Here is a 19,531-nt window from a genome sequence, read left to right on the forward strand (position 1 = left end):
AAAGGAGTTTGAAATACTTGAAAGGTAAAAATCGAACGAAAATTACTGTTTTATTGCAAACATGAAAATGCATAAAAACGAAAAGTTTTCTGTTAAAATATCACAAAACATACTTGTTCAACATAATTTCACAATTTTTTTCGATTGCCAATGAGCGAATGTTGAAAAAACCAGTTTTAACTAGTTGACTGGAAGAAATTGAGAAAAAACGCACGATTTCATCGAAAACACGAAATAGAATGAAACCAGTAGCTTTTGGTGGACATAAATACTAATAATACCATTTTTTAATACCATACTCTAATAATAATAATACCATTTTTTGCGATTGAATTATAAGCAAATGTTGATAAAAGGAGTATGAAATACTTTAAATGAAAAAATTGAGGAAACAGGCATTTTATCGAAAACACACAAAATGAATGAGTTAGCAGCTTTTGTGGACTTACCGCTAAGCATGTGTTTAAAGCTAAAACACCATTTTAGCGATAGAAAAATCGATTTACGTTGAAAAAACGAGTTTGAAATACCAGAATGAAAAAATTAAGGGAATATATTTGTTTTCATCGGAAACTAAAAAAAGAATAATAACGAGAAGTTTTCCCTTCATATACCAAAAGCATACGCGATCGACTTAATAATACCGTATTCCAAACTCCTTTTTTCGAAAATCGTTCATTTTTCATTCGCAAAAAATTGGTTTATTATGTTATACGCGTATGTTTTGTGGTACGTCAACAGGAAACTTCGTTTTTATTTATTTCTCGTGTTTTCGATGGAAACGTAGTTTCTTTTTTTTCCTTTTTAGTATTTCTAACAGGTTTTTCAACACTCGTTGATTTATTCTTGGCAAAAATGGTGTTGTCATTTTAAACCATTGTTTTGTGGTATTTCGACAGAAAACTGCTCGTTTATATTCATTTTCGTTTTTTCGATAAAATCACGTATTTTCTATCAATTCCTTGTTTTCAAGTATTTCAAACTACTTTTTTTCAAAACTCGTTCATATTTCAAACGCAAAAAAGGTTTTATTATGTAGAACGTGTATGTTTTATTTCATTTCCAACGAAAGCAACTCGTTTTCAATCATTCTATTGGTTTCGATGAAATCGCGTATATTCTCTCAATTTTTTCCTCCAAGTATTCAAACCCTTTTTCTCAAAAATAGTCGATTTTTCCATCCCAAAAAGGTGTTATAATTTTGAAACGGGTATGTTTTGTTGTATGTTCAGAGTAAACTGTTCGTTTTTATTAATTTTTTGTTTTCAATGCGCGTTCTCATTTTTTCCCGTCCTAGTATTTAAAACTTCTTTTTCAACATTCATTGTTTTTTCAATCGCAAAAAATCGTGTTTAAATATTTTACATGTGTTTTGTTGTAGTTACACAAAAAATAGCAAAAATGGTGTTATCATTTTAAACACGTACGGTTTGTAGATTGTCCACAGAAAACTGCTCGTTTTGATTCTTTTTTGTGTTTTCGATGGAAACGCGTATATTCTCTCAATTTTATCCTTTCTAGTATGTCAACCTCCTTTTTCGACATTCATTGATTTTTCCATCGCAAAAAATGGTGTTTTAAATTCAAACTCGTATTTTTTGTGGTATGGCTTCCGAAAGCAGCTCATTTTTATTCATTTTTGATGCTTTCGATGAAATCGCGTGTTTTCCTTCAATTTTTCCCTTTCAAGTATTTCCAACTACTTTTTTCAATGCTATTCGATTTTGTAATAAAAAAATTGTGTTTTAATTGTATGCTTTTTGAAAGTTCCACTGAAAAATTTGTTTTTATTAATTTTTCCAGTTTTCGATGGAGACGCATATTCTCCCTCAATTTTCTCCTTTCTTGTAATTCAAACTCCTTTTTCAACGTTTATTGATTTTTCAAACGCAAAAAATAGTGTTTTAATTTTCAACTCGTATGTTTTGTGGTATTTCCGCCGAAAGCTGCTCGTTTTTATTTAATTTTGTGTTTTCGAAGAAATTGCGTGTTTTCTCTCAATTTTTCCCTTTCAAGTATTTCAAAGTCCTTTTTTTAACATTCGTTGATTTTTCAATCGCAGAAAATGGTGTTATTATGTTAAACGCCTATGTTTTGTGGTATGTCAACAGAAAACTGCTCGTTTTTAATCATTTTTCGTGTTTTAGATAAAATCAGGTATTTTCTCTCAATTGTTTCCTTTCCAGTGCTTCAAACTCCTTTTATGAGCATTTGTTGATTTCCGCATCACAAAGATTGGTGTTTGAACTTTTTACATGTATGTTTTTTTGTAGTTCCACTAAAAAACTCATTTCAATTCATTTTCCATGTGTTTGATGAAATCGCGTGTTTTCTTTCACCATTTTTTGCGATTGAACAATCAACGAATGTAGAAAAAAGGAGTTTGGAATACTTGAAAGGAAAAAATTGAAAGAAAACACGCGATTTCATCGAAAACACAAAGGTTAATTTAAGCGAGCAGTTTTGGTGGACCTACCACTACACATATACGTTTAAAATTAAAACACCATTTTTTGCAATTGAAAATTCAATAAACCATGAAAAAAGGAAGAAAACACGCGATTTCATCGAAAACACAAAAATCAATAAAAACGAGTAGCTTTTGCTGGACATACAACAAAACATACGCCTTCCACATAATAAAACCTTTTTTTGCAATTGAAAAATCAACGAATGTTGAAAAACAAAGTTTGGAATACTTGAAAGGAAAAAATTGATAGAAAATACACAATCTCATCAAAAACAAAAAAAATGAATAAAAACGAGCAGCTTTCAGTGGATATACCACAAAACAAACGAGTTTAAAATTTAAATTACTTTAAAGGAAAAAATTGAGACAAAACACGCGATTTCATCGAAAACACAAATCATGAATAAAAACGAGTATTTCAGTGGAACTGGCAAAAAACATACACGTAAAATATTATAACACCATTTGTGCGATGCATAAATCAACGAATGTTCAAAAAAGGAGCTTTCGGTGGACATACCAGAAAACATACGAGTTTAAAATTAAAACACCATTTTAGCGAAGAATAAATCAACGAGTTTTGAAAAAACAAGTTTTGAAAAAACGAGTTTGAAATAACTAGACATTGAAAAGAAAATAATCAGTTTCATCGAAAACACGGAGAATGAATAAAAATGAGCCTTTGAAATACTTGAAAGGAAAAAATTGAGAGAAAACACACAATTTCATCGAAAACAAAAAATGAATAAAAACGAGCAGCTTTCAGTGAGCATACCACAAAACATACCAGTTTAAAATTTAAACACCATATTTTGCGTTGGAAAAATCAATGAACGTTTAAAAAAGGAGTTTGAATTACTAGAAAGGAGAAAATTGAGAGAAAACACGTCTCCATCGAAAACACGAAAAATTAATAAAACAAGATTTTCAGTGGAAATACCAAAACACATAAAATTAAAATTTGAACACCATTTCTTTGATTGAAAAATTAATGAATGTTGAAAAAAGGAGTTTGAAATACACGTAAGGAAAAAATTGAGAGAAAATACGCGATTTTCGCAGTTTTCTTTTGACATACCCCAAAACATACGAGTTTAAAATTGAAACAAGATTTTTTGCGATGGAATAATCAATGAACGTCGAAAAAAAGGAGTTTGAAATTTAAAAGGAAAAAATTCAGCGAAAATACGCGTTTTCATCGAAAAAAATGAATAAAAACGAGCAATTTTCAGTGGAAAATCCACAAAACAATTGTTTAAAATTATAACACCTTTTTTTGCGATGGAAAAATCACGAATATTGAAGGAAGGAATTTATATATTTCAAAGGAAAAAATGGAGGGAAAATACGCGATTCCATTGAAAACACGAAAAATGAATAAAAACGAGAAGTTTTCCGTCGACATACCACAAAACATACTCGTTTAAAATTATAACACCGTTTTTTGCGATGGAAAAATCAACGAATGTTGAAAAAAGGAGTTTGAAATACTAGAAATGAAAAAATTGAGAGAAAATCCGCTGACTGTACTGATTGCACAGCTCAACACAAATGTCAGTACACTACTGTACGGTCATGCTGGAGAGAATGGTGCGGGAGCTTCGATCGGAGATCGCCGGCCGGAGGGCTCCCCTCAGGAGAGATGGTGCTCAGGGTGGGAATACGAAAACCCGCCACGCCCATAGGGATGCACGGATTCGTCCGAATGCTACACGTGGCTGGGCGATTAGAGACCTACCCCGGGTCCCATCTGTCAACGAGGGAGTGTCTCACGTCCGTAGGTCGGACAATTGGAGGGTCGTCTCTCGGGGCAAGGGGAAGGCAACACCGCGGCGAGGATTGGACTCTGCGGAGGCAGATACCATCCCCGTCTCCAACAGGTACCAGGTGCTGTCGGATGACAGCACCACCGTATCTGCAGCCCCTACCCCTACTACGGGGGCACTGCCTAGGGTAAGTCATCAGCGGTTGGGAAGGGAGGGAACCGTTATATTAGGTAGTTCCAATGTCCGGCGTATAATGAATCCGCTGCGCCGCGGAGTCCAACAGGAGGGAGGTGTTGGATTCTTGTCGTCCAGGTGTATACCAGGCGGCGGGGTACCCCAGGCGACGCTGGCGGTGAAGGCGGCCGTCAGTAATACGGGCTGCTCCAAGCTACGCATTGTGGCTCATGTCGGGACAAACGACGCCTCTGAACGTGGATCTGAAGAGATCCTGCGCTCCTTTAAGGAGATGCACTCGGAGGTGAAACGAGTCGAGGCAGAGTTGAAGGTCCCAATTAAATTAAGTATATGTAGCATTGTGCCGCGTGTAGACCGCGGAAGGCTCGTTTGGAGCCGCTTTGAGGGTTTAAATCAGAGATTGCTGGGATTTTGCCGGGGAATCGGAGCGGACTTCATTGATCTGAGGCCCGTCTTCTCATCGTGTCGGGTACCCCTTAATCGCTCCGGGGTCCATTGTACTGCCGAGGCATCGCAGTTAGTAGCGCGTAGGTTACACGAACACGTTTCGAGGGTTTAGCATAGCTGGTAGGCAAGAGCGTAGGTCATATTTTGGGATAAATGAAGTAGAATCCAGCGCTTTTTGTCAATTCAGTTCAGGTTGTGCCTCTCAAATCCCCAAAAAAATTGAACAAACAAACACTTGCGTTAAAACAACATATAATACTGACAAGCCAACATATGTCTATGCTGACCATTTAACATTTTTTAAAATGGGTTGTTCTAATGTGGTATCAGCAATTTTTTGTCCATGCAAGTCCTATCTTATATGATAAGACTGCAAAAAATAATATTTTGGGGTGGATATCTTGATGAAACAACACTTCCTTCTCAGCCACATGCGGCCGCTTTCGCTTGATTTCCTCACTTAATGTTGCCAGAAGTTCACACAATACTTGCCGTCGATAGGTTTCCCTATTTCCAAGATGATCAATAAAAATTATCCCACATGCATCCCAAGTAGAATCGCCGTGACCTTGCCCGCAAATGAAATGGTCCTCGCCTTCTTTGGAGCTGGTCCTCTCTTTTGAATCCATCGTTTTGATATTTCTTTCGTCTCAGGTGTTAAGTAATGGACCCTCTTTCATCTTGGTTTGTAGCAATGAACCCAAGTTTCATACATGGTTATGAAATGGCGAAAAAATTCTACTTTGTTGCTGTGAAACTTTGCTAAACACTCAAAGGAGACATCTTCATGACACTGGTTTTGCTGGGGTTTGAGAAAACGTTGCACCCACTCAGCACACAGCTTTCTCAAGTCCAAATTTTCAGTTTACATTCAATGTACTGCACTTTTTGAAATGCCCACTGTCTACCAGCGATGATTATCCAGCATCACTTGGTGGATTTTCTTCACCATTTCTGGAGTCATCACCTCATTTGGTCGACCAATGCGATGCTCGTCTTAACAGCTCGTATGGCCTCATTTAAACTCAGCCACCCAATATTTTAGTGTAGTAAACGAAGGAGCAGACTCATCCAGAGTAGAATCCAGTTCAGCATTTATTTTGATTGGGCTGAGGCCCTTCAAATAAAAGTATTGTAACACACAACGATGACCAATTTCCTCAAACTTCACAACTCAATGAAAACGTTCAATATTGATGATTGCTAAACAAATACTAAACAACACGGCATCTTCAAACTTGAAACAGATGCTTTGTAGATTAACACTTTATTAAAAAGTATGCATTTTTTCAAACAACTACCGCCATCTCTATGTCAGGCCAGGTACTTAGGGGACCAGCCTCGCATAGTGACCAGACCCCAACCACCTGATTACATGAAATTCAGGGCCAAAGAGGGGTCTTTCTCCCATGTCTGAGCCGGGAAACTAGGCTGGGATCCTAAGAGCTCACCCTCCAGGATACCCTTCTCTCACTAACGAGTTTTCAAGCCAGGAAAACACTTGGGTGGATCTAAGGCCACGTAGTACAGCTGATCACATCCACTAGACTGCCTGGGCACATCACTTGATCACTGGGATTTTGATTTTGGGTTTGTCTCACCACCCTTTCAGTCACCTCTTAAAACATGCGGGGATGCTGCGAACCTTGATATACTGATCAAGGGAAAAAGTTTCAATACACTTTTCAGAAAATTTTTGATTTTTTAAAATTCTCTTCCTTTTTATAAATTTCAAAGAAAGTATAAAAAACTGTTCTTTTAGAAACATTTGGAATAAAAAATTATAACTTAAAAAAGTTTAAAAAAAATTCATTTCATCAAAAAAGTTGTTTCTCTGCAAGAGACTGCAGAGAAACATTTAAATTCATTGTAAAATCTAAATGCATTTTAAAATCTACACTAAACATGTATAAAATGCATCATTTAAAGGTAAAATCATTGTATTTATACTGTTCATTTTTATACACCATAATATATCTTCAAAAATACATATCTGTCGCACAATCATAGTCATTTTTTCTTATTTATACATAATTTTATGCACGACAAGAAAATATAAAAGGATATTCTCAGAGTATATGTAGTAAAAGAAATGAACACAGCAATCAAAATTTTAAATACTATGCCTTCACAGTTAATATTATCTCAATCAAAGCTATTAAATTTATTATAATCATCCATTTCAATCAAAAGAAATGAAGTGCAGAATTCAAAATAACATGAGGAGCCTGTGATTAATTTATAACCTTAGTAATCACATCACCATAAAACACCATTCTGTAACTCAAAATTTCAAAAAGATGAAGAAATTGTCACAAGCTGAACATTACAAAGCAATGAGAGGGCACGTGAATTTATGTTATCAGGAACCATAGACAATAAGAATGTTTGTGTAGACATTCCATTCATAGTTTTTATGGTGAGTACACTACATTCACGTTATAGAATGTCTTAGATTCCTTTAAAGCATTACCAGAGGTCATGACCTTGAGAGTGCAGAAAAAAGATACGCAGAGACATTTTCTAAATGTTATGTTACTCAAAGTGAGCACCAATGAGGTGAGTTAAGGAGGATAAGGATGTGAGAGGAGTGAAGCTCTCGAAAGCATTTTCATGCCAGTCGTGCATTTGATAACTTTCCAATTTTAAATGCAAAGGGGAAATTGAATTCCCATTGCAATGGCAGCAAGATCTGAAAGTGACTTCATCTGAAATATTATGCACAAAGAATATTTACCAGGGAATTATCCTTGACAAATGGATCCCAAATGGAAATCATGAAGCAAGAAATTGAGGATGAACTGAATGTTGATAGTAATTGAGATTCTTATGGAGAGTTTGGTGTTGATGCGGGGAGAGGATTCTCAGAAGGAGATTGATATCAGAGAAGGGTGTAGTCTGCACTGCACCTGGGATCATCAACTCAAAATCCCTTGATGGGGCATGAAAAGGAGTGAAATTTGAAGAAACAAAAAATAAAATAGTAATGGCCCACTGTACATTTTCCCACTTTGTTCCGCCATAGTTTGACAACCATTAGTGGACCCAACAAATCTTTATCAACAAAATTGCAACTCCTTCTTTAAAACAGCAGGTAAGCATAGCCAGATAATTCTAAAGACAACATTTTTTGTTCATTCATTTTAAATTAAATCAAATTCAAAAAAACACACTCTGACACTTGACCTCTTACTTGAGCAATTCAATCTACCTTCTTCAAAACTGTAACAAGACATGGCCACTCCCTTCATTTTTTCAGATTCCTAAATTTAACTGGCAATCCCCGTGTCTAAGCATAGGCATATGAAATTACCTGATAAAGAAAACTGTGAGGTTAAACTAACTCAGATAACATTTTCAAAAACAATTACATTTTTGCTAAATGTTATCACCAGAATGAGCACTGCAATTTATGAAGTCTTCAACTTCCGATGGGAATTGCTAATAAACATTATCAAGCATGAAGAACAAAGCATTTTAAGTATACATCCAAAGAAATGCACAAATGTTTTCATTCAAAATCTGAGAAACTATTTACTTGCGACAACAAGATATATTTAAGGAAAAATAAATTTTTACCCAAGAAATTACAGCATCAAATGAAACTGTTACAAGAATTGAAGTAAGTTGAGGTATTGAGCCATTCATCGTACATGGCCTACTCCCTTTAAATTAAATAAAGAAAAATAGAATTACTTCTTCCAAACAAAACTGTTCTAGTTACTTAGGGACCCAAAACTGCTAAAATATACATCTGGTGCCATACCGACCAGTTTAAGGGATGAGTGAATAACACGGCATGGAAAAACAAAAGGGAGATATCATGCTAACCAAAATTCAACCATTGGAAGGAAACCATTGTGAGGACCAAGCCAAATACTGAGGAATGGTATGAGATGAAATGGAACACAGGGTGGCAACCAGCTATCCCATCAGCCACCATATTTCGCAATGGACAAAAATGCTTTTTATAACTTGGTTGACCTAACGGCAATAAACCTTGATACTTCTACATCTTGCAGTGTAAATTTTTCAAATTGTCAATTCAAACTTGCTCCCAAAATAAACCATGATAAGAAAGGTTTAAAGGCTTTCCAAAGTTGAACAGAAATCCAATGGTGACAAAATGGCATCATGGCATATGTGGTTCATTAAGAACCAAATTACACATTGGTTGATCAATCAAAATGATACAAATGTGATGTAGAACTCGAAAATGTTTTGTTTTACGGGACTCACTATAACAATATTGTTTCATGTATTCTGCACGTCTAGTATAACAATATTGTTAGCATACAGATGCCTAAAACATTGTAAGATGCATTGGTAATGTCCAATTAAGGAGTTAATTCCACAGCAAATGATGCCACTAAACAATGGACTAATTTAAGTAGCATAATATAAATGTTGTGTTTATTTGCGGATACTTTAGGTATTTTCTTTTTGATATTTAAATTTTACCCTTGTTTTCATTATCTCTTTAGATTATGAGAGGTCAAAGGTTTTAAAAATGTTGACTTTAAGTTTTTAATTGCAGTTTTCAAGAAGCCAGGTCCAACCAAGGGGCCTATATCCAACAGATATAGATATACAGGCTATAGGTACTTTGAGCAAATTAATCAGCCTTGCAAAAAACATTTAAAGCTCCAGTCAAACAAAATTACACTTCAAAGAAGATTTTTTTCCTGCCTTCCTTACCTAATGGCAAGTGCACATATACTCAAAATGTATTGGTTACTATGATGAAATAACTACAAGCTATAAAAATTTAAACTGATAGGGTAACTGATACAAGCTATAAAATATAGTCATAGATGATCAGAAAAGGTTTGAATCATTTTGTCAAGTTGAAATATTAACACTGACCTTATTATCTCCATAAGAGTAATGGCCTCATTTGAACCCTAAATTTGTAAATGATATCCTACAAGTACATTACTTATGTGAATAAACATACTTCAACGATGTATATGCAAACCTCTACTTAAGGGCAATTGGCAATATGGTAAACCCATGCGTGGAATTGACTGAGCCATCTGAAGAGAATTACATGGTGCCAAATATACATACATAATATGTACTTCTAAAGAGCTATCCATAACACAATACGGATAAATGCCACCAAATCGGGAGCATATTTATGACATTAATCATATGATGGTTAATGACACAATCTCAAATTTCTGCACAAGAACAGCAATGCACATTTTAGTGTACTTATAAAATTTTTTTATGTTGATTAAAATATTTTTCCTTATGATTAAAGCTACCTCTCACACTTGTAATAATAAAAGTACCTTGACAAATGGAGCCACCGAGTGCAGATCAGACAAACATAGGCATCACAATAAGTGCCACATTTCATCTGCAAATAATTGATAATTGAGATACATGCATAAAAATTTTTTTATGCTTTTAAAATTCATAATGAACATAAATCTCATCTCACAGTAATGCAGTCATGAATATAATAACTTATCATTTTACTGTTACCTAGGAAAGTATCTTAAAAATAAGATAAACATTTGACATGGTAGGGAAAGAAGTAACTCCACATTACAAGTTGATTTATCAAATATTTTAGCTAAGAACTACTTAAACAACTGGCACACTGTTTTGAGTACAACATAAAACCCATAGAAAAATTAGGACAAACTTATTATGGAGATTGGTAAATAGAATACGACAAAAGTAGGAAAAACATGTAATGTTAAACATTTCAATAGACAATACAAAACCATGCCATTCAACATTTTCCTGAAACCCTCTCTACCTCCAGGAGTAACGGCAATACTTCATTTTGGCCTTGATTGAGGTTCAGAAGTTTGCTAGGTATCAAATATTAGCATACCTCCATCACAGAAAATTATAACAATTATTTAATGGCTCTCCGTCTCCCTTTGGGTAAGAAGCACACTTACAGCCATTTCCTGCCACCTCTTCACAACCACCGTTGGCACAAAAGCCTCTTGTCAGTGTTCCCAAGGAAAGGGGGCAAAAACAGTGCATGGAAATGATGGGGATTCCACCCAAATACATCATCACAAAGCAAGATCTTCCAGCTCCCGGATGAGGTCTGCCTCTTTTCCGATCTTCTCCAATTGATTGAGCTCCAGTGTTTTCCCACTCTCCTTTTGTTCCTTCAACCTTTGAATTGCCTCCAATTTCTGCAATAAAATGCCACCAAAACTTTCTAAGTTTTTCGAAAAAGTGAAAACTTAAAAGTTCCATGCAGAGACCCACAAAAACATAGGACAACAATATTAAATTTTTAATATTAAGACCGGCTACAATGACTTTTCTGTAATTAAACATGAGGACTACCACAGTTAGCAGCAGTAGTAGTTTTATTTTTATGGGGAGCATCGACGGCTCTGGTCATTTTGCAACACTATCGAAAGGTTTATAACCTCAATCCCCTTCACACAAAAAAAACTATAGTTTTTCCTTTAATGCCAGTAACCCTTAAAAAGTTCAGACTATTTAAAGAGTTCAGTTCATCCCCTAAAATATTACTTCGATCATCGCTTATTTATAAGTCTCTTTGTAAAAAGGTCCTCCTCTTCCAAGTGAGTTCTTTGATTTTCCCTCCGTTCAGAGTTACCAATAGGTGAGGGCACAATGCCACCTATTCCATCTGGCTCTCCCTTGCTTCATCCCCCAGAGCTTATTATTTGTGGCATTCCCGACAATGGGACATTTGACACATCCTACCACTTTAGAACCGACTTGCGCATTGCACAGGACTTGAGATTGGCCATTGGCACCAGCATATGATCAGCCTCGTTCATGTTTAAAACCCAATTTTTACGTAGGGGAGAAGCAGGAAATGGATTTCAGAGCACTCAAAGGAGTCGGAGCAGATCATGAAGGAACAGTCATTGTCTTTTATTTCCTCCAGGGCTATATTGATGGCAAAGAGTTCCACTGTGTGAATACTGCAAAGGCTGTTAATCTTTGCCCTCAGGTCTCCATGGTGGGGCAAGAAAACTGAACAACCACACGCTGACTCTAACGTTGATCAATCCGTGAACACAGAGACGAAGTCTGTGTGAGATCCAAGGAAGACTCAGAACATTTGTTGGTACTCCACATTGATAGCGCACGATTTGGAATGAGGATGTATTTATTCCATACAATACCTCACTATTACTGCATAAAAAATGCAATGTCAAAATGTGTCCCATTTGCCATTTGAACTCAACTTTAACTGGAACTTTAGTTGAAGCAGGATGCCAGGCATAGATTGGAGGTTTTTGAAATATGGGTGTGGAGAAGGTAAAGGCGAAATAGGCAGACAGGAAAGCAAAAGAGGAAGTGCAAATGGAATGGTTGGGGAGGAGAGGGGATTGTAGGGAGGAATCATGAGGCAATGATGAATGATGCTGAGAGCATTCTGATGGGTGATGGGATGCTGACGACAGCAAAGAGACATTGAGCAAGCCAGGAAGGGGCAGGAATACGATAGGGATATTGGAGAGAATGGAGGTAGGAAAGGAGCATGCAGAATAGAAGGTGGCTTACTGTAGTGCCCCATTTCAGGTTGTGCTTTTCATTAGGAGAGGCAATGAAATGCATCATCGTACCACTATGGGTTGTATTTATCAAAAATCTACCTTAACCAATAGAATACCCATAATAATAATACCACAAAGGGAAAAAATATTGAATATCCTTTCCTTACCTTACGCAGATTTTTTATTTTCTTCACTTTTTCAGGATCACCAGCTATTTCTCCCTGGGTCAGATCAACTGGCAGGTTGATGGGCAATGCTGGATGTGAAACTTTGGGTGGAGCAGGTGTGGTGACTGTAGGATCGCCACCATTTGTAGCTAATGCCCCAGATTCCTTCTTCGCTTTCTTGGCTTCTCTTTTCTTTCGCAACTTCAGAGCTGTCTTGGATATATTTCCTTTAGAAACAAAAATAAGATTCATAGTTACAAAATATCAAAGAGGGTTTATTTATTCAATTCTCACAACTGGGGTTCTTGGACCACACTGTGGTTTCCGAACCCATTTGTAACTGGCCATAGAGGACAGATGCACACTAGTTACCTATTCACCCATGACAGTGACTTACAATCTCTCTTTCAAACCAGATCTACTCTGCAAGTGCCACAAGCTATCAATTAGTCTGTACATACTTCCTACCCTTGAAATTACAAGCCCTATGCAATTCATGACGATTGTCATTCGTATGAAAAGCGGCATTCACAATCTGCAGAATCAACTTTATACCTGTAAATGCTCGCTAGGACTCTAGTAGCATTCAGGGTTTTTATTAGAACTAGGGAAACAAGCATTAATGGAAATTAACGCTAGGGAAATAAATGTTAATAATGGAAGACTCAAATCAAGACAAACATACCATCTTTGGATGCTGCGGTAGGTTCCGTGTCTTCATCATGCAAATTGAAGTTGCTTGGCTTTCCCCTGGCGGTTGGGGGTCTATAAACTTGCTTGGATGCTGGAAAGAAAATTATAATCATCATATAATTATACAAATGTTGCATAAAAGTAGAGTGAGAGTGCAATTAAATATATTTGGTTCGTTGGAAGGCTTACATAACAAATAGCATTTTACCAGACTCTTGGTATTTTAAGCATTACCCAAGTCAGTTTATCGTCCTAAATCTTAAATGTAAGATAAATTGAAAATAGTGAGGCTCGCTTATAATAATAATTTAGCCCGTTCCATTAGATTCAGGCAATTTATTGTTTCAATTTTTTGGGGTACCTAATTTTTAAACCCCCAATACAATTTCGTTAATTTTCACGAAATGCGAGTTACATGCCCTTCCGTTCCATCGTTCTCCCAATTCACACTTAATTTTTTGTTGATAAATCTATCCAATATTTTCCTAAAACGTTCCTCATGTAGATATTTCCCAATTTGTTTGATGTTATGCAAATATCCACCAATAGCTTCCAGTTTGCATCTTTCCTCGGCATAAATAGGGCAACAAAGGACTCTCCAAGTGTATTGTCATGTGTCCTCCTCCATCATGCATTCACACGTCCACTCCTTTTTCTTCTTCCCTATTTTCTTAAGGTATAATCTAAACTCCCCGTGTCCTAATGTATCTTGCGTAATTTCTTTATGAGTTTTAACCAAGTAGTACACGGTGGCCTTATTCCAATGCAACAATTTCAGAGTGTAAAAATCATTCGCCCTGACTGGGATTCGAACCCAGATCCCTCAATATCCGGTCGAGTGCTTTAGCCACTTAAGCTACCGAGGCATCCTCTTAAACTCTGAAATTTTGGAGCTTTTAAAGGAACTAGATGTTGTGACGAAATACCGTACATACAATGTCACAGGCATTCATAGTTGTGCGCAAGGCGCCACAGTCCACGAGGTTAAAGCCAACTTTAAACACTTATGGTGTTTTCACTTTGACAAATTCGAATGAAACAGCGGGAGATGCCGCAACAGTAACTTTTAACGGAGTCATCCGCTAATGTGCATTTCAATGCAACAATTCAATGCAACAAGCGGATGACTCCGTTAAAAGTTACTGTTGCGGCATCTCCTGCAGTTTCTTTGGAATTTGTCAAGGTGGCCTCATTCATAGACTTCGAAGCAACATTAGATTCCTTATGATGGCACCCTCATTGCATATAACAACTTAAAAGTTAGAGAGGCATGCTTATGGAGGGCACAGTGGTAATCTGACATTACGAGTGATAACATACCTGCCGGAACGTGGAAATCGTAAAATTGATTCTTTATTTTATGGCCAAGCATTTTCAACAGTCTCAGCGTACATTCAATAATTTTCTCGTCCAACGCGCTTTCTGCGGCTCATTTGTTTTCTGCAGGACTGTATTTCAGTCATTCAGTAGCACCATCATTGCTAGTCAAGTGATTACACGTTAAATACTGGACATCACAGAAGAGCCCTTCTTAAATGATTTTGTTAGCAGAGATCACCAACTGGAAATGGTGCTTCATACCAGCTATATCAGCGGCATAAATGATGAAAATGAAACAAGCCATTCCACAACTTCTTACCTGCCAACACACCCTTCTCGATAATATGAATAAGCAGTTGCATTTTTCATGCAACTCGATAGATAGCATACTCCATCTGTGACCCAGGGTTTCTTATTCTTGAATGCATAAGATTTCCATAACTCTCTCGGGATGAGGGAGTTATGGAAATAGACATCAAAATAATAAAGATGGATGGAGTAAAAGTATTTAAAGCCCTCATCAAATGAATGATGACAGTAAACTAGTCCAATCATGGGAATTAACAGTTCATAAAAATTGATTTGATTTTCATCCGAGAAACACCTCTAATACTTTGTTTCATTATTGCGAGTTGAATAAGCTACACTTGAGGAAAGTAGTGGGGAATGGTCTGAGATATGAGAGTTAACCTTGGTTGTTATTAGTCCTGAATCACTATCAGTCAGACTATTATCAATGAGGGTTGCAGAGGATGGACGAACTCTTGTGGCTTCGGCTATAGTGGTATGACGGTTAAATAATGATAGTAAGGCAAGGAATTTGTACTTAACATGGAAATTCATCAGGAGATAACAGTTTAAGTCACTGGTTATGATTACTGGAGCACGCTGATCAGAATTATGAATTATTTCCAATAGTTCAGTCATTTTGGTAAGGAATATTTCTAAGTTACTAGAGGGAGAACGGTAAATAACAGGGACAATGAAGTCATAGTCCTTCAGATGAATCTGCATCGTGCTAGTTTCAAACGCTGGTTCTTCATTCAGGAAATACCCCAAGAAATCAACAGGGGAGTGATGCAAGCTCTCAGACACTAAGATTAAAACTTCACCATTTTTATGCACTGGTCGGCAGATGCCGTCGGCCATAACCAAGCCCAGCAGATGAAAAACACTAGATACCCACGAAATGAGCCAGTGCTCATTTACACAAATCACATCAGGTTTATAATTACTCACAAGAATTTCTAGTTCCACCATTTTGTTGAGCATGCGCTGAATGTCTACATGAAGGACATTTAAGTGATGCATTAACCTGTTTGTGTCAGTAGGCGTAGTCTCCGAAATGAATAATTTCCAAAATAAGCATTTGTTGGCCAGAGATCGGGCTGTAATATTTTATCACAAAGATCTTCATTGACCACGATATGGAAGGAGGCATAATTGCCACAAGTCACCTTTAGTTGTTCAATTTCAACCAAAGAGTTTGTAATTTCCGGAACTGGTTCCTTCCTATGTGCCATTACTTTTTCTTTTGCTGTGCCAGGAGCGAAGTCCCAGACTTGTAAATTTGTGTTTATTGACCCCAGAAAGAGAGCACCCCTTACCCGAGGAGCCCATTGCTGGATGAGGGCATCTGCGTCTATGATGAACGAGAGTGAATTCCTTGTTTTCTATGTCAGGAACGCTCTCTTCTGCATTTTCTTGTTTCAATGACATAAGTCTTGGTATTCTTTTGAGTATTAAGAACAGGGTAGATATTATCTGAGATATTAGGAGCTGTATGAACAGAAGCTTCATCTGGGTACTTGGAGTTACGAGTAATTGGTCATTCGTAATCCATAGCAATTGGTGAATATTTCTTAGCTGTAATGGGAACATGTTGTAGCACACCTTTACCGGGCTTTGTGGTAAGTTTCACTTGGTTGGGAAAAGAAGCAACCTTATGGGGATTCAATGGCATACTAAAGTGGGCTGATTTCAGAAAACTCACCTCACGCTTGAGAAATTTGATGTCGTTCGCCATATTTGATATTTTTAAAGTTGAGCGCCGGCAAAGAAAACACTTCAAAATAAGTCTCCGCATTCTTGTAGTACTTTTTGAGAGAAATCATCAAGGCCTGAACATTTAGAAGCGAAGTTAAGTGAGCAAAAATCACAGGAGATTGACTTAGCCTTCAGATCTATTACAGTTCTACAGAAGCCAAATGGAGGTATGTTATCAATAGAAACCATCTTGAAAATCTCCTCAACTATGATGAGCTTCCATTACAATGAGTTTCCACCATATTTTCATCTAGAAAAAGTAGCAATACCTGTCATAGCATATGAACTCAATGGCAGGAAGGAAATAGAAATACATTGCATCAATTGATAATAAGAGAATTTAAATGGAGTCTATGAAAAAAAATGCTCTTCCACATAGCTAAGGTAAACTGGGATATATATTTTTTCAGCTACTGCATTACATGTTTAAAGATCAACCACAGACTGTGATTTTTGAACATGCCAATTAAATAAACATCACCATTATTACACGAGCACTAATTGATTAAGTTTCGATTAGATTTGAAAAAGTGCCTAGAAGGCCTCCTTCTTGGCCTCTATACACTTTCAGGATAACTATGAAGCCATGCGGTATCTTGGCCTCTATACACTTTCAGGATAACTATGAAGCCATGCGGTATCTATACAAATCCATGAGGACTACTAAGCTCTGGGTGCGTGTTATACATAAGGTGCACGTTATTGATGGGAAAATATGGCAATAGCAGTTAAAATAATAAATTGACCCTACTTCTCTCCCAAAAATGTTGCCAAGACATTTTTGAGAGATTTAAGAGAATTTTCTACACAAAAGTAAACATTGTAAGGGTAGAAACACTTGTTCAGAATTTTCACATTTTTCTTGATCAAACCATACAATAATTTTCAGATAGGTTAATTAGTGAATGAGATACATTTTACTTACTAAGAATGTGCACCCTGCTCAACATGCCTACATGGATAACTAACGAACATAAGGCGAGGCTTAAGGCCTTCATGTAGGTGCAGTATAATAATGTACAAGTTCGATAATTTCTCCTGAAATAAATATAAACATAGAGCATACCTTGAGGCTGTGATGGAGTAATCCCTTCCACAGGTTTGAACACAAGCTGTTCCTGGAATGTTCCAGGGGGAAATGTTTGCCAGCAAACTTCCCACAGCTCCTCCTGCTTATTCCACGGCCTTTCATAAAGAAGTGCCCCGGTGAAGTGCCAAATCTTAAACCTATTGGAGAAAAAATTGTTTGCATCAGTTTGTGCCATACAATCCTTCCATGATTAGGTAGACAAGAAATTAATTTGGTTTTCGTGGGGCTTTGACAACTAAAAGTCATTAATAGGTTTGCTTAAAGGAGATAGAACAGGAATTTGGGTTGAGATGATATCATTATTTCCCAGAGTGTATCAAAGTTCACTATATCAATCTTAGCATGGATACTGTGAAGCCTCTCTTAAAATTAATAAAAAAATGTCTAACTTCCGTGGAGTCACGGCCAAGAATAACTATAAGCTCTCCATTGATATTGTTTCCTATGCAAGTAGCTGCATTTTTTGCAGTCCAATAGAAGACGTCTCTCTGCGATGAGACACTGACAATCCTGACAAACCCGTGGTTATTTGTCCATGGAAAATGAAAATGAGTGGATGCTTATGGAAAGAGCAATTCTAAGGTGGGTAATCACCGTTTCCTTGTTTTTGCTATATCTATTGGAAGAATAATAGGGTGAGTTATCATTTTTCCATAGCTCATTTGGAGATGAGTCACACCAATGATAACAGAAGACTTTTCTCAAACATGGTATTTAGGTCCCGGGAAAGCATGAGCTCAACATCATCCCATGGTTTCACTAATGCATCCCTAGCAACCCCATCATCCATTTCACTTCCTATTCCGCTTGTATTTTAAATTGCTCCATATGGATATGTGTTGGCTTTCACTACACCCGTCAAAAGTTTTCTCATATGAGGCATCTTCATTTAAAACAATTAATCATGGGTTACTCCAGGCAGTGGGTGCCATACCCAGGTGTGCAAGGCAATATCCAAGTAGGAATAAAATGAAGATAATTAAAACCAAAGTTCATCAGATAGCAGTAAGCATTGGATACGGACGATTACTTCATAAATGTTCATGAACCCACCAGCATTTTAAAGTGTATGGTGCTCATAGAGCCTCCTGATGACAGAGAGCCTATGACAATTCTGATATCATAGAGAATCAATCAATGAAAAGTTCAGCCAAAATTGACAAATGGTTTTTTGAGTCTCTATTAACACCAACTGACCCACTACTGACCAACTCTTCATAATATCAACATAGACATGTTTTTCATATACATTTCAAATTAATTTCAAATAATATCTACATAAAATTGAACACAGAAAGAATACAAATAATAAATGTGTTCAAATGTTTAAGAGTCCAGCTGGCATACACAGTTAAATTCACAAAGCTTGAAAAAGAGAATGATAATTTAACAAGGTGAACATTGAGGATAAAATCAGGATTAAAGGCCTATGGTCCATCAAGCCTCCACCTGCCAATTTCTACATGACCACAGATCCAAGAGGGAAGAGATTGTTTCATTCTTTGAATGATATCATTAAATAGCAATGACCTACCAAATTTCAACTGCTTTCATTTAATACATTATGTACAGATTTGCTTGATACACACTGATGATTATCATTTTAGTGAGAAAGTGTTATTAAAATACCCTGGTTGGCTATTAATTCCAAGAATATTCCTGGTTTTCCTCGAAAAATGAAACTAATTTTGCAATTCACTTAGCATGATTATAATCCTTTGAGAAAGTTATAATGACTAAGAAACTTTGGATTTCAAACATATTCACTTATCATCGACAATCATTATTTACCATCATAAAAAATCATGATTTCACATTAC

General features: G+C 36.6%; 1 protein-coding gene across 1 annotated transcript in view; it reads right to left on the reverse strand.

Moving 5' to 3' along the window:
- Positions 1–6,830: 6,830 nt before the first annotated feature.
- Positions 6,831–19,531, reverse strand: part of eIF2A (eukaryotic translation initiation factor 2A) — a 30,506-nt gene continuing 17,805 nt past the window's right edge. Inside the window, exons 9-12 of the mRNA XM_071584513.1 lie at positions 17,688–17,848; positions 13,248–13,346; positions 12,563–12,789; positions 6,831–11,045 (exon numbers count right to left, since the gene is read on the reverse strand). Of these exons, the coding sequence (XP_071440614.1) occupies positions 10,920–11,045; positions 12,563–12,789; positions 13,248–13,346; positions 17,688–17,848 (613 nt within the window). The 3' untranslated portion in view covers positions 6,831–10,919. The remainder of the gene's footprint in view (positions 11,046–12,562; positions 12,790–13,247; positions 13,347–17,687; positions 17,849–19,531) is intronic.

The sequence above is a fragment of the Hetaerina americana genome, unplaced genomic scaffold, assembly GCF_022747635.1.
Source record: "Hetaerina americana unplaced genomic scaffold, ioHetAmer1.1.p SCAF_19, whole genome shotgun sequence".
NCBI classification, from domain to species: Eukaryota; Metazoa; Arthropoda; class Insecta; order Odonata; family Calopterygidae; genus Hetaerina; species Hetaerina americana.